Source organism: Notothenia rossii, assembly GCF_949606895.1.
Source record: "Notothenia rossii genome assembly, chromosome: 4".
NCBI classification, from domain to species: Eukaryota; Metazoa; Chordata; class Actinopteri; order Perciformes; family Nototheniidae; genus Notothenia; species Notothenia rossii.
The window spans coordinates 83,806,504-83,823,172 of record NC_136902.1 but is presented as its reverse complement, the minus strand read 5'-3'; the positions used below and the strand labels follow the sequence as shown (position 1 = coordinate 83,823,172).

The 16,669-nt window shown below is 40.3% G+C and overlaps 1 protein-coding gene across 2 annotated transcripts in view; it reads left to right on the top strand.

Moving 5' to 3' along the window:
• Nucleotides 1–264: 264 nt before the first annotated feature.
• ssh2a (slingshot protein phosphatase 2a) overlaps nucleotides 265–16,669 on the top strand; it is a 33,215-nt gene continuing 16,810 nt past the window's right edge. The window contains exons 1-2 of one of the 2 annotated variants that reach the window (XM_079673741.1): nucleotides 265–455; nucleotides 3,530–3,573. In XM_079673741.1, coding sequence (XP_079529867.1) covers nucleotides 390–455; nucleotides 3,530–3,573 — 110 coding nt within the window. In that variant the 5' untranslated portion in view covers nucleotides 265–389. Of the gene's footprint in view, nucleotides 456–3,529; nucleotides 3,574–13,794; nucleotides 14,350–16,669 lie in introns of those variants that run through there. The other variant, XM_079673740.1, reaches the window with a different exon arrangement.

Sequence of the window (16,669 nt, the reverse complement as noted above, 5' to 3'; positions counted from 1 at the left end):
AAAATTGTACTGATTCTCACTTGTTTCACGGATGATTAAAAAAGAAATTAAGAAAGATAATTCATGCAAAGTCCTTCTATTTACATGTAATAATTTACAAGTTTAAAATGTCTTACTTTCTCTGCTTCTGTACCATTTAAATATGTTTATATATAACGATGGTAAATACATAGACATTAACCCTCAAAATAAACACACGCTTTTATTTTGAAAAAAATACAGGAAATGTGTAACGACTGTGCTCAGCTTGACGCTAGAGGGGAAACTAAGCAACGAGCAGAGAAATAGCATAGGGGGCTCGGCATACTGTAGTTCCTGCCCGAAATAATGTCTCGTATCCCGGTGTTTCTCCCTCCGAGGTGACTGAGGTCTGAGCAGCAGCTGCCGGCATGGCGCTGGTCACCGTGCAGCGGTCTCCCACACCGAGCACCACCTCCAGCAGCCCCTGTGTGTCGGTGAGTATCCGTGAACTGGTTTGACATTTCGGCTCAGTTTTGTTGGTCTGTCAGAGCAAGAAGACTGCTGCTCAGGGGAGTTTACTGTATGTACATGGGTGGCTAACTTAGCTGTTAGCTTCACACTGTAACCTAACAACCTCTCACAGTCCTGCAGGGGGACACAAGTTTGTCTTCCAAGTTATTTAGCTTGTATCAAGTTAAATACATTTGTGTCATACTAAAGATGTCACATTTTTGTAAACTAATTCAACTAGGTAGCAGTTAGAGCTTGTTTGCTAACTCACTTCCTCCGAGGAAGTTATATCAGAGGAGCTACTAGACAAACAAGCTTGAATATGCATTAATCAGAATCAGAATACCTATATTCGTCCCACAGAGGGTACATTTGCATTTGTTACAGCGAGAAAAGAGCCAAAAACAGCTTGATATTAACCTAAAGTAATCATTGGGGGTTTTCTATTCTATGCTTATACACATGGAATATGCTGTCTTCTGTGCCTGAGTCAAAATAGCTAGTCATGCCAGTACCTAATCTTCAAATTGACTTCTATTATAACAAGTTAGGGGGGGTGACAGTGAATATAGAGCTGCCTGGAAAGCAGGTTAGTGAGACAGGCCAGTCAGACCCTGTTGGACGCAGTGGGACAGTCCTATTATCCCCTCTGACACTTTGAGGCTTCCCACTTCAGGCTCTTGACACTGACCCAGGCAGGCTGATGGCGTGGCTGTCATAGATAAAATGCCATCACCCTGCCTGGAATATGATAAATTGGCCACATTGATATTTGCAGGGGCTGGTGTGAGGTTGTCTGTCAGATTTCCTTCCTAAAGGACACATCTCGTGGCAGAAGATCCTGACCTGTCGTTAACTCTACATGAGAAGAGTTCAGCCCCATGTATCTTAATTTAACCTCCATGTTTTGCAGAGACCGACTTGTTTTAAGGCTGGTCTGATGGGGAATTAGATGGGGCAGCCATGCAAATTATTGAGCATGGATTAGGGAAATCCCCAGCTGAGAGATGGTCAAAAAAACATCATAACATATTCATAACAACAATTTAGAACCATGCTAGGCTGCAGGGTTTGGGACATTTAGTATTTTACATAACCTAAAAACATCACTAAGGCTGCAGCACATCATCACTTGATGGCATTACAGCGTTTTATTCATATTACATTTCTGGCTTTTGGAGACATCTGGACACATTTTGACCAGTCTGAGAAATAGCACGTACATTAATCTTAATTTAAGCTGCATTTATAATGTCCCAGCAGAGAGGGCGTGTAGCTCTGAGGCTGTGAAAGGATCCCAGGCTGAGGTAAGCAGCTGCTTGTCATGAGACCCGTTCCTGATGGGAAGCAGCCATGTGAGCGCGCTTGTGAGACGTCTGATGCTGAGAGGTGGGATCGGGGGCTGGGACGGGGGCAGCAGAACAGAGCAGTGTGAGGAAGAAAGAGCTGGGAATGAGCTCCAAAAAGAAGATGAATAATCATGAGAGGCACAGCTGGAAAGCCACTGCCACATCAGCATATCTGACTGCGAGAGGCTCTTCCTCCTAAACCTTTCATCAGGGCAAATTAAACACAGGTTTCATATCATTGACCTATCAATTAATCCAGCTAGCAATTAGCCTTCAGCACATCAGGGAAGAGCCCCCTGACAGTGGTAGGATAATCTGCCTAGCAGCACAACAAATCCCCCGTTCTTATTGGCTGTAGGACCACTCCCTACACATCTCTGCGGTGGTATGGTAACCATGGAGATCAGCCTGCATTATATCACAACTATAGCCAGGCTTATTATGGTGCTGTAGATTGTTATTATCCCATGTCTATTTTTATATAAAAATCTTTATTTTATTTGATCTTTTATTGCAAATGATTATGTTTACATGAATGCTTTTTTAAAAATCTATAATTTTATGAATTCTAAAATGGAGCAAATGTCTGAAAATCCTATTTCCCACAGGATACATAAAGTATTTTGATTCTGTTATTTGTAGTATACAAACCTTTTTTCAGTTATTTTCAGTTCGGTGCGTTTAAGTGCTTTGCAGTGGCATTCTACTGCTATCACATTCACCTGGAAATCTGCTGAGCTAGGCAATCTAGGAGCAGCTGAGTCCATGCATGGACTCCTATTTCTCCTGTGTCACCATATTTTGTATTGAGTGCTGGCTGTTAGGCTGCTGATGCAGAGGGCATCTTTCAGCCAGCTCTCCCTCCAGGGGGTCCTAATCACATCTGTGGCAACGGACACTAAAACTCCACCCTTCCTCTTCGGGATTCTTCATCGCCTGACCTCTTCACCTATTCTTCCTCATCTATTTGTATCATCATCATCACTTATCTGCACCAGAATTAGAGACTGCGGTTTTGGTGTGTGTGTGTGTGTGTGTGTGTGTGTGTGTGTGTGTGTGTGTGTGTGTGTGTGTGTGTGTGTGTGTGTGTGTGTGTGTGTGTGTGTGTGTGTGTGTGTGTGTGTGTGTGTGTGTGTGTGTGTGTGTGTGTGTGTGTGTGTGTGTGTGTGTGTGTGTGTGTGTGTGTGTGTGTGTGTGTGTGTGTGTGTGTGTGTGTGTGTTTTGGCTCGTGTAGTAGCAAAAACTGACAGATTGAAGCCAAAGAGAAAGTTCTCTGAGTTTGGTGAGGGATTACCGAAACAGGCTGGGATTAAAATGGTGTGTGTGCGTGCGTGTGTGTGTGTGTGTGTAGAGCTGTGCTGGTTGCGGTGGTGGGGGAGGATGATTGCATTTTCTAAAAAGAAAGACAGAGAGGGGAGGGCTCGGACACTCGGCCTTATCTCTGGTCCCTGCTTGGAGCCTCAGTTAAAATGCCACACTGGCTCTGCCTTTGTAACTGAAGTCACTGATGAAAGGCTTGACTTAGCCGCCAGCAATTCAACAGTCTTTAATGCAAGGTTGATTGAGTCTGACTCAGCGTTTGATGCAAATAGCCTCCAAAGTTTTTTCGGTCAACATGAAACAGTGTGTCCTTTCTGAAATGCCAGCTACTTGTTAAAGGACTGATATGAACTTTCTTTTTCTCATATGTTCTGTCTGTCCCCCTGCAGGAGTCGGGCAGCGGTGAGGATGACCGTCGCTCCCAGCCCAGGAGGTGAGACACTTCCTGCTTTGTCATACTCTGTCTCCAGTTTCCTGCAATAACTCTGTTTTTACACACACTCCAATCGCATCACTAGAAACTGTGAACTGACACTCTGGCCACTAGGGGGAGACAGAGCATCAGATTTATACGGTTCTCTAATCAATACAACCCGTTTCTGATACAGTTCTTAAAACATTTTTGCTATAGTTGGATTGATGTTATACATTTGAGTAAAAATACATATTTAACTCCAAAAGGCCTTTATATGTGTTCAAATAAAAACGGTTTATTAATGCCAAGAACATGAACATTGCTGTTTCCTGTCATACAAACAAAGGTTACAATATTCACATTGTCATGGTTTACCTTTTTTACTAGTAACCTCTGTCAGAAAAGACAATGTCTCAATATAACCAATACATTTAATTTATGAACTTATTTATACAGTTTTGTCAATTGCACTTTGAAGTAGTTTGAGAGTATTTCATGTCCTTTGAGGGTTGGGCCACTGACTGTTGTTGTGCCACTTAGTTTTGAATAGTTTTTCGACTTTTCTTGAATAGTCTTTCATGCTGCAAACAAATGACATCTTTGTGTGTATTTTTTGTCAATATTTGTTCATTCCATTGATGTCACAGGCTTGGGTTGATTTGCATGATTCTACCTGGTGGTTGTGGTAAAGTAAATGATTATCTTTTGATGTGCGTAGCTGTATCTTCATAAAAGATGAGCACGTCAGCGATGTTATTGTTCTTTTGTGTAGATGACTCAGGTGGCTTCGTCATTGTGCTGCATCCTGAGCCAAGGCCCTCTCAAGAATTTGAATGCAATGCAGACTGCACACAGCTGAACACATCTGCTTTATGTTTGTGCGATCTACGTGTTGCCTTTACCCAGCTACTAATAAACGTGAAAACACTCTGAGAAGCCTTACACATAATCACTCTAAACTCATCGCTTATAGTACAGTCTGTCCGTGGAGACGAGAGCTCACACTCATTAAACAGGGAACATTAAAGTCTATACCGCCTTTCTATCTTAAATGGACTTTGTAAATCACTTTGGTGGACTAATCTTAGCTTTAAAGTGCAGCCTATCTTTGTCATATATCATTTTTGTTTCAAGCTTGTAATGTATATTATCAGTGATAACTCATATTGTTAGTTACTAGTTGTTATTACTCTCAAATACAGTAATGACATACTCCTACTAGGGCTGTGCGATATTAAGAAAATCAGATATTCTTTATATCAGTATTGTGACAATATGGTAGTGGACCGTTAATGCTTTTACAAAAGGTTAGAACAATGAAACTTTCATAAATAATCATTAGTAATGTGGATATAATAATCAAGGCAAATAATAGAAGAGTTCAGAACATGTGATCATTGTATTGTGCAGCCGTAACTAACCGTATCAATTTGAAATCAATATATATATATATAACCCCCCCTCCCTCCGACAGTGTTGAGCTGAGACTAACGCAGACTGGACTGTTTATAACTCGCTGAGTATGAGGGAAACGGTGCCATGCTGTCAGAAGACTGGACATCAGATACAGGATTAAACTGAGCACTTGGCACATGCTATACCATGTTTCTAAGAAACCCTGGACATAAAAACACATTTAAACTCCTCCTGAGTCTGTTCCAGTTTCCCACTTTTGAACATGTTGCTATGAAGCAAAGCAGAGCCCCACTTTTACAGACGAAGTATTTAACTCTTTGATTGCATCTTTGTTCTGGCTGTTGCCCAGGATCCCTCTCAGATTTCATGCAGGCGTGTTCCTGGACCCTGTCACACTTTGTGAGTCAAGCGAGACCCTGCATGGCTAAATGAAACGCATCTTAAAAAAAGCTGCTCCTGCTCCCGCTGGTCTGGAGCCATTAGGGGTCAAAGTCTCCAGTCCTGAGTTCATCCACACAGCAGGAGAATGGGCACTAACTCTCAGGCTAAATACATGTTCATTGTGCATAAGTGAGTTGATTCTTGGCAGCATATTCAACCGATCATTATAGAGACATAAAGGTAGGTATGTTCTTAAAAACCTTGCTCTCAAAATATGGACGAACCGGTCTGTAAGCATGACCTCATTGGCAGCTATAATAATATCGAAAGCACATATGATAATAATTTAATTTTATGATTGCAACAGGCCCAAGATAAGCTAAGGGCCCCTTGTGGAGCACCTATAGGTGCTTCAAACCTGAAATAAAAAACGATTTTATGCTATGTCACACATATATGAAAACTGAAACTTGGTGATATCATTCAGTTAAGCTTTTAACACGCCCAGCAATGCCCAGAAGGACATGTGCTTCCAATTATCTGTTAGGTAATACAACAAAGCAGCAGCAGCTGGTGAAGTCATACCCATGGATGCTCACACACACACACACACACACACACACACACACACACACACACACACACACACACACACACACACACACACACACACACACACACACACACACACACACACACACACACACACACAGAGCCTATTCCCCATACGCATAACATCATTATGGTTCTATTTGACTATTTACCTCGCTTGCCATTTGCTAACCATTAGCACATATCCACTCAAACTCACATGACAGGCAGGGTGCAGCCAGGGGCCACGCTGAGTGACCCCTCGTGTGTGTTGCATAAGAGCCGAGGTCCAATTAAGTCCCCACCCTACATATGGATAAATGCCAATATATATGGAGCAGGAGCCCCTGAGACTGAAGGGAACGTTGGATTTCCGGTGCATTAAGATTTTCGGTCCGTCTCGATTCCTCGCTCTTCTCCAGAGTCTTTGTCTCTTGTCTCTTTTAGTTATTCAGTTGACTTCTCACTGACTGACACCCCATATCTCTCCTTCTTATTATATCTTCTCTCTGTCAACTGTACAGCCACACACACAGCTGTCCATGCCCCCTGCACCCCACCATGACATAAAACTCTATTGCAGTACAATAATGAATCTCTGCCACACGCTGTTGCCTCAGGACTGACACTGATTGTCAAGGACGCTGTCAGAGAAACTGATTTTTTTTTTTATATTCATAGTTGTGAAACTGACATTTTAAGTTTTTGTTCTATTTTAAATATAACTTGTGGTACAATATGTTGAGAGCATTTCTGTTGTGGCTGCCGAACAATAGAGGCACTTCATATCTTCCTTGTGACTCCCTGTGGGGAAATCATATGACGTGGCACGGCTGTCAAAGGTTCCAGCATCACGAGATTAGATCATATGCCTTTGAGCGTTAGTATTGTTAAAACCCACATGTAATAAACCACTTAAAATGTCTGTGCAGGACAGGTCCTCTGTTTTGTTTGCAGTGTATGAAGCAACACCATCTGCTACCTCAGTTAGGTGTGTCAGTGTATTGTATCTACTGTGGTCAAAAGTCGGTTGGATGAGAAAAGCATGTGAGAAGAGAGAGGGGCGGGGGTTAGCTGTTCCCTATCTGACCTTTTCTGTCCATTGTTTATCTGCTGAAGAGAATTTCCTATGATCTGTAATAATGCTTGGATACAAATATAAACCTGTATATTTATTTGGGAATTTAACGATTATTTTAATTAGGGCTGCATAATTTGGAAAACAATTGCCGATTAGGATGATTTTGAACTGATATTGCAATCTCAATATCCAATCAAATCAAGTTTTATTTATATAGCACATTTTTTTTAAACGATTTTTGGTCGAGCAAAAGTGCTGTACATATAAAAATTACCTTACAGTAAGGACACTATACAGTAAATACAACAGCACAGTTTGTGCAGAATATCAGTATGAAAAAACGACACCCTCTGACCTGAGACAATATAGGAGGAATCGATCCTTTTCACCTAATTTTTCTCATTTGTATTGATCTGGTATTGATATATATTTAAATGATCTATTTAAATTTAAATACATTTTGTTAGGTCTGTAGAATCCATTTTGTCGGCCGAGATATCTGTGCAGCTCCACTACACTTCATTCAATATGGTATTTCACCACATATTGAGCCTTTAAAGTGGTCATACAGTATGATGGTCATTTCCAGGTTTATATTTGTATTGTGTACCTCTGGAGAAATCTTTGGGATTTTAACCTTTGCAGACCATTTCCATTCATAAAAAACCTTTAACACTACAGGAAAGGGAAACGCCACAAAACATGATAGGGCCCCTTTAACCAATATTATGCTTTCTATGAGTTGAATATTGCAATAATCCATATCGCAATTGCAATACAATTTTGACGTTTGACCCTACTTTTAATATTCGGCACAACTTGTTTGGTTGGCAGGAGGAACTTCCCAGACAGAAATGAAAAGAGCCATTAGTTCACAACATTGAACTTGTATCCATTCTGACAATCACTGATCAGAATCATTTGTGGTGTGAGTCTCTTCCTGCACTGTTTATACATTATTGACTCATGCATTGGCTCTCACCCATATGCACACAAGCAGAGCAGGTTGTATTGAGGCTGCTGATAGAAGAACAAGTAGGGCCGGTGTAGTAACGAACACCCAGCCCAACAACACCATCTGTGTTCACCGTTTGCATCTCCTCCTCTTTACATTTTAAGGCTCTGTCATTTACACTCAACCGTCGGTACCACACCTGTTAAACATAGAATACAACCTGTCCTAGATTAGTGAGTACATGGACATACTGTGTCTGTGTCCCACCACAAAAAAGAGACATATACAGACCATAGTTTTATATAAAATGTGACACCACCATCATGAGTCAATAACAATAACAATGGAGATGTGAAATGGGACATCCAGATGACCTTTAGAATATGGGGCCAGGAATCCTCTCTAGAAAGTGTTTTTAACACATCTCGAATTGTAGAGAATATTATAGAAACATACATGAACATTTATAAGCTAAAAAACCCTTAAAACTAAACATAGCTTGTCTTTTTTGTATTGTTTACTTGACGGTATCTCCACAAAGCATTTGACCCAGCAGCTTTTTAAAGATGAGTTCTATAAGATCTCTAACCTGAGAACAGATTTCACATATTGCTCCTGAGCTGCAGTTTGGTTACTGTAAACAGGCCACTTCATTTCACAGTTCGGTCTTTGTCTGTCTTATCTGGCTGTAAAAAAGTGCTCCCTATTTCTCCAAGGTTAAGTGCTTATATCTCACCAGAGTGGGCTGAGTAGACGGCAAACATTTGAACTGAAGGCGTTGGAGTCCAGCTGTTCTTTGCTTTGCTTTCAATCTTGAAAACTATTTTTATGTTGTTTGTTTAAAGGTTTTCAGGCTAGGTGTTTTAGCTACTGCTACAAGTACATCATTTTGTTTAACCTCTTTAGTGCGACGGGCAGTTCACAGAGGAAAAAAAGCATGTTTTTCAATACATATTTATTATAGCTGTATTGAATAATTGGAATAGTCAAAGCTGAGTTAAAAAAATCCAATGAATGGTATTGATTTATAGTGATTTTGCAACAGCTAAGGGGTATTCCAGGCATTTCCAATTACTCCAAAGTGCTGGGAATTCAACACAGATTTTTTTTTTTTTTAAATGATCTGTACGGTGAGGACAAACAAAATATAAAAACTTCCATAGAAGCTTCTAATGTAATTTGTTTTAATTCGCCTCAGCCCCAATATGTTTACAGTAGAGAACATGATACTGCAGGTTATATAGATTTATTGTAGAACAGTTTCCCATCTCCAGCTCAGCATATGGTAAACAACTCACCACAGAGTTCAACATATACACAACTCAACAACTACACACTGCATGTTTTCTTCCCATTCCCATCAAGCACAGAGGACGGAATGTAGCGGAAGATGATTGTGCAACGTGTCCAGGTCTCAGCTTAACCACAACAGACTCTCGAGTTACCAGCCCACAGACAAGTTCCCACCGAGTGCTGGTAGATGTGACGACACTAAACAGAACCACATGACAGAGCACCAGAGCCGCTGTGTGTATGGGTGAATGTCAAGTGGATTATGTGGTCACAGTTGCTGGCAGAACTCATTGGACAACCTGCCTTATGATGCAGGAGCTGTTGATAGGAAGGTGAGACAGAGGATGTGGGATGTAATTGTGTTTAGCTGGGCAGGAAACATGTGGAGTCTAGTGTTAAACCACACATACTCATTATGTGCTTGAAGATGTTCAATGGAATAGCTAAAGCCTCCTGGGATTGTTAATATTATAAGTAACACATTTTATTATATCCCCCAGAGCTGGTAATTGGGGTTGAATAAATATAAACTACACTAGCATTGCTAAGGAAGAAGGTATATTACTAAAAGGCCTGTGTAATGTCTAATATCCTGACTGTGTTAATTAAGCCATGCATGGATTCTTGTTTTTTTTTTGTAAACAGAACATAATTAAAAAAGAGATTAGAATAACGCGTAATTTTTGATGAACTGACAACAGCCCTGCCGCATCTTGCCATAGACATCCTGTATTGTTGTGTTTTGTGTCTTTAGTGTTATTGTGGTCCCCCATACAGTCCGAGGGTCTGTTGTGATAACAGTAAATTGACATGAGAAAAAAGGGAAGAGGAAATATTTCCGACAATTCTTTCCCAGAAGCAACAGTAATATGTCACAGTCAGTCCAGAGGAAGAGTAAACATAAAAAGAGCTGCCGTTTAACATTAGATCCACTAAGACAGGGGTGGGGAACCTCCGGCCCCCGGGGCGTATACGGCTCGCGAGACCATTTGGTACGGCCCTCGAGGCAATTTATAAACACACACAAAAAAGAAAAAAATTAAAGAAATCTAGACCGCAACAAAATTATACAAGCGAGTGCCTGTTTTTCCTGGCCAAGGTTAGGGTCCTTAAACACAACACAAGCCTAACGTGTCATCACGTGGTATATGTCTCGTCTGACAGGGGTGCAGTAGGCTACCCATAAGGAGCAGTACACATGCCGCAGTTTTTGCGTGGCTGTGTCTTTAGTTGAAAGCCCAGTGGCAATCTGTTCATCTGTCATACTGATCATACAGTCAATAACTTTGTTGTTATTAGCATCTGGTTAGCTAGCTATGCTAACGAATATAAGAAGTTTTTTCTACAACCAGTGAGGTAAAGGAACACCTTTATATGATCATTATAGTTATAAGAGAATAAAGTAAACAGGTATAAAATACTGTATGACAGTAAAAAAAAGTTGCTATTAATAAACAAGAATAATGTTTGAAAGGGGAGTGATTTGTAAAATATCCATAAAGAAAAAGAAAATCTGCTTCCAGTTCTCTTTCATATGGATGAGAGATGTATCCATAGATCTCCTAATGTTGCTCTCACACCAGATTGATGCTTTTAACTCCAATATTTAAAAACAAGTCTTCTAACTAAATATTTTTGCACACATCTTGTGTCCATATCTTTCTGTTTTGGTGGTCATGGCACAACCGTGCACGTGCATGCATGCGCGAGTCATATTAAGATATCTGGATTAAGAGGTTGCTTTTTCTTTGCACAGCATGAAAGAAAGGCCAAATGAATGGGCTGTGATTTTAGTTTTTTTAAGCAGAGGTCAATCATTTGTACGGCCCTCTGAGGATGTAGAAAAAATTGAAATGGCCCTTGAGAGGAAAAATGTCCCCCACCCCTGCACTAAGGGGTCATTGCCCCCCTGCCACTACAGTGTCAGTACTCACAGAAAGGTTATATCTTGACACAGGTATTGTAAGTTGTGAATTTTCATTGATTTATTTGATTCATAGGTAAGACATAATAAAAAATATCTATACAAATCGTAGTTTAGTGGGTTTTCTCATTATAAAATTGCTTCAATTTTCTTTAGAGTTGAAAAGTTAATATACATTTTAAAATGAAATAAGCTGAGAGCTACAACAAACAGAACAGAGGATCAGGGGTAAAAGTGACCTCCTCCAGTGCTTCCAGTTTAAAGGAGGAAACAGAATCCTATCTGACTAAGAAGCATGTCTATTGGCCATACATATAGCTGGATACCTGTGATGCAATGCCACATTCTCCATTAAAATAAAGACAAACTAGCTAGAACGTGTTATTAATGTGATTCATTGTCTAGGCCCTTCATTTACTATGGTTCGTGAATGATTACAGTGTCCCCATAATCCCGCAGCTCAGGGGTGTTCATAGGCTGAAGTTTTACAAGCATAATGTTCAGATTTCAGTGAACACCAAAGGGAAGTTTATGAACACAGAGCCAAAGTTATGTTGTATAACCGCATACTCAGCGTCTTATTTCTCAGTCAAACTCCTTTTTGATAACTGCTCTGCTCTGAAAAACAGCTAAATCTTAAAGCAGGCATTCAATAAACATCATTATAAAGCTCAGCTCCACGGCATAGAGGTCGTTTGCCACAGATGTTTTAGATTCGTTCTTCAGCTCTTGGCACAAGCTGGTGTTAATATGATCAGGGGGGCTTAAGTTTTACAGTGTTTTTCAAATTGTTGTCAGCTTACATGCCGGCCCGCCAGTAGAAATAAAATGTTTAATAGGCTATAAAACACACCAAAACATTGAATCAATCTCACAGCCTGCGGTAGGTCAGGTGATACTTGATGTAAACAACATGATAATATGAAAGGTGGTTTCTCCCCCAGACTTTCTTGATTTAGCTATCTGTACTTTACCCTTCGAACTGAAGGTCTGCTTCAACAGCAGCTCAGTCTGTAAGACTTCAGCCTGTTTCTCATTTTTATTTTTGCTCCTTATGTAACTCAACCACAAGGTCTGTGTGTTTGGAGAAAAGGGTGGAAAGGAGACAAGTGAGTCACTGCCAAACCAAAACTCCATGTGGGTTTAATTGACTCACTGATTTTATCAGTGTAATGATCACATCCCCTATTGACCCTGTTGTATCAGGACACCCAATTAGTTGTTGGACATTAACATATTTTTGATTACTTTACAAAGTATAGTTCATAATGTATGATATTTTGTTATACATTGACCTGGCCAAGCGTATTTGATTAATCTAGCCAATTGAGAGCTACTAAGTTAGCATATACATTGAGATAAAAAATGTTTTTTATTTTTGAATTATTTTTGAATATTGGGTTCTTTTACATGTATTACTTGAACTACATTTTTCTGATTATATGGAGTTACTTTGACATACTGTATGTAACATTTCCAATGCAGGAATTTGGCTTGTAACAGAGTATTTTTAAAGAGTAGTATTTGTACTTTTGCTTAAAGGTGGGGTCGGTAATTTTGGAGAAACCAGCTCGAGTGCGCTCGAATTTGAAAACACACAGCTGGAAAAAATCTGCCACTTCCTTACAGAGACCCTCCTCCAACACACACGAATGCACACATGACCAATTAGGGCACGAGATAAGTTTGTGATGGAAGGCTGACAGGCAGGTAGACCATCCTGTTATTTTAGCCGGGCCGGCTAAAATGATTGGTCGTGCTTTTTACAGCGCCACGGCTTCCACAGATGAATTTTTTTAATGTATTTATTGTCAAAGCATTTGAAGGTGGGGTAGGTAAGTTTGAGAAACCGGCTCGAGATACACTTTTTGTTATATTCCATGGAATGCTCTTAACATCCCGATAGCAATGAATATCTGAAGTGTTTTGACAAAAAATCCATTAAAAAATTTCATCTGTGGAAGCCGTAGTAGGCTACTACTAACCAGTCTATACGGCGCTGCGTACAGCCAATCACAATGCGTGACGTCAGGACGTTGTATGTCCTGACGTCACTGGTAAGAGACGGACCCCGAACACATCTGGTACCGACACCGGTTGTGTATTTTCAAATTCTAGCGCACTCGAGCTGGTTTCTCCAAAATTACCTACCCCACCTTTAATATATTCATTGCTATCGGGATGTTAAGAGCATTCCATGGAATATAACAAAAAGTGTTTCTGAAATAAATTACATACCCCACCTTTAAGTAAAAGTAATACTTCCTCCTCCACTGTTTAAAACGTCCTAATGGTCATTACTTTTAGTGTTATGTAATTCGTCGAGGATGGGCCACCATGTGCCTTGCACCAAGAGTATGCAGCTTTGAACTAACAGTACAGTGCAATTTTTGATAAGCACACCCTCAGCCACACAGGAGGAACTAGAATAATAACCTGCTGAAGGAAATACTGCATGGTGCAAGTGTTGTGTATACACCGTATACACGTTCCCTGCTTCAGCAAGTGTCGATGCAGAAGGGCTGCTGCTGTGGGCGGTCGCACTTCCCTGTTGTCCTCATTGGCTCCCCACTTTTCCCCAAAACACATGTCTCCAACTCCTCCCTCCCATGACTTCCTCGGTGATAGTTTGACTGAAGTCATATGTCTTAGTACTGTACTTGGTGGAGGATAGTGTCTTTTGTACAGAGGATTAATAATGTTCAGAAAACGGTACGAACACTTCTTCATTAAAGGACTCGCTTCCGCTTAATTGGGACATCTTGGACGCCACTGTCTGGAAGCAGCAGAACAGCGTGCTTCAACTTTTAAATTAATTTATTGTGACGGAAAAAAGATTTGGACACAAGTGACTACTTTGCGGAATATTTCGTCATTTTCTAAACTATTACGGCTATTTACACCAAAAGGAACTTGTTAGTCGTGTTGAAATGGCAGAGCACATGACTATGGGAGAGGAGTAAAAGTTTTCTCCCGGGACAAGAACACCTGATACCCCCCTACTTCAGCGATCCCAGCCGCCGGCATGACCCTCGGCGCGGTGTCCGAATCTGAGAGCTCGTCGGCGGTCAGCTTCTGCTCATGCTGCGGGGCTAAGATGGTGCCATACTTCAGCGACGAAGCAGTGGTGTCAAACAATCAGATCAACCAGCTGTAAGTGTAAATAAGTGGCAGGTGGTGGAGGGAAGACACTCTGGAATAAACCTATGTTTAAGAATTAAAACATGCATAAATGTATGACAGGGACAGAAAAGGTGCTTTGAAGTAAAAGTGTGTCATTCAAATTTAAGCGGCATTAAACTGAAATTAGCCTGTATTTGATTTTTGTACTGTGGATAGTGACTGTTAATACTATATTTTAATATGGACTTCAAGTATTTGGAAATAGTAGTAAAAACGTGCCAAACGTTTAACATTCTAACACTATGAGTAATCGAACATGTATTATTTTGCAACATCAGTGTTGAATGCATTTCCTGGTGACGTATCAGGGAATGGCTCATCCAATGTTCCCTTTTGACCTTACTAAGACATAATGTCTCTTCAGACAGTGTGAATCATCCTACCTGTTCCACTACTACAGACACTTAATAGATGGAAAACCATTATCACCTGATCACCATATTAAGAGTTTTGGTTGGGCATTTCTGTCCCTCCCTTTTTGTTTGTTCAAGGCTGGGATTTTGTTTGTTTGAACTTGTGAGTGCTTGGTGTGATGTCCATAGTTGTTAAGGAAGTTTAACTTACAATTAAGACATGTTTTAAATGTCACCATTTAGAGAAATAACTTTCAATGATTGTGAAGAACAAGACAATTGCAGTATATTTTTTTTATTTGTGTATCCAACATTAAAAATGATGTTGGTGGCTTTCATCTTGGCGATTTTCTTAGACACAGACCTGGAGAAATTGCCTGCATCCACTTGCTTGACGCTTGGTTTAGGCAACCAGGAAATAGGCAGCTACATATTCCCTTGATATAACTCTTAGCAAATAGATTTCGTAACCCAATAATAGCCTACATTGGAAATGATTAACCACTGATCAGACAGCATTTCCCCTTAAACCCAAAGCCTCTGTACTTATTTGTAGTCCTGTGTTCCAAGGGTCAGTCAAAGGAACTAAATATATGCCTCTCTGGCTCTATCAATACCAATTCAGAGATTGTTTACTTGGATCTGAAGTAGTTGGTTTTAATGCATCTTATCTGTGATCTTCATTGTCTGCAGACATCAAGGCAAAGGGGAGTAGAGGCTTCCTTTTGCTTGTGAGATGTAAAAGGATTTACTTGACTTGTGTTAATGCGGTGAAGACAAGTTTGTCCTTGAGGACAGATCAAAGGCTACTCTGTTCCAGTGTTCTTCAGTGTTTTCTTAGCACATTTGGGGAGAAATCAATGTAGAAATGACCCCAACTGGATTAAAAGATAATGAAATCAACATTACCCATTTCCACAAAATCAATCTTTTTAGTTCCAGTGTCTCTGTTTTCCTGTTGTTTTGTAACTTTTTCGTGCAGTTAGTAATTGGATATGCAGTGCATGAGAATTGGCCTTCTGATGCAGTTTTCAGGAAAGTCAAGGACAGCCTGTGTCTCGATTGCATTGTTTGTCAGCTGTTGCACACATGATTGTGCAGTGAGGCTATTGAGTCAACTGAACATTTAGTCTTTATGAGGGCTGCACCCTGTGTTTAAGGAAATCATTTTGTTTTTTTCAAAACTTGGGTTTGCATTAGGATAGTTTATGGGAAGATGTTACCGCAACACACGGTGTGGCAAGCGCGTGTGTCCAGTAAACGCACACAGATGTGGGAACCGTCTGACTTCCTGGCTTTGTTGCAATATGGCTGTCGATGGTTTTTATCACCCCTCCCTTTGTATAGCTCAAATTGGCCCTTATCCCAACGTTAGGGATTTTAGCATCCTTTGATTTCTCTCTCCTAGTGTGTGTACATGTGGCATTTTTAATGTTTGTGTACATATCTCTATTTGTTTATACTGTGAATGCCTGTATGTGCCAGTATGTTTAACCAATGAGTAATTACAAGCCTCAAGGCTTTCCAAGGAGCTAAGTGTTACCTGTGGCTAAATGGCATCTAAAACACTATTGTTATCCCACCAATTTTAGGAATACCGGTAAACCTCTCTCTTCCGCTGCACTTGTGTGTTTTGTGTTGCGTATGTATTTTCCAAAGAAAGAGATAAGACGGAAACGTGACAAACTGAAGATAGTGTTGGTGTGAGGGACTTCAGCAGCCGAACACAGATAAGGGCAGCTGGATATGGTCACTACTTGTTTGTGTTAGGGCTGCTCGATTATGGCAAAAATCATATTCACGATTATTTGGGTCAATAATTGATATCACGATTATTTAATACGATTATTCATTGACTTTGAAAACCTCAATTTATTGAACTTTAAAACAAATATAAATAATAATTTGAACAGTATCTTTTTAACTGTTGATTACCC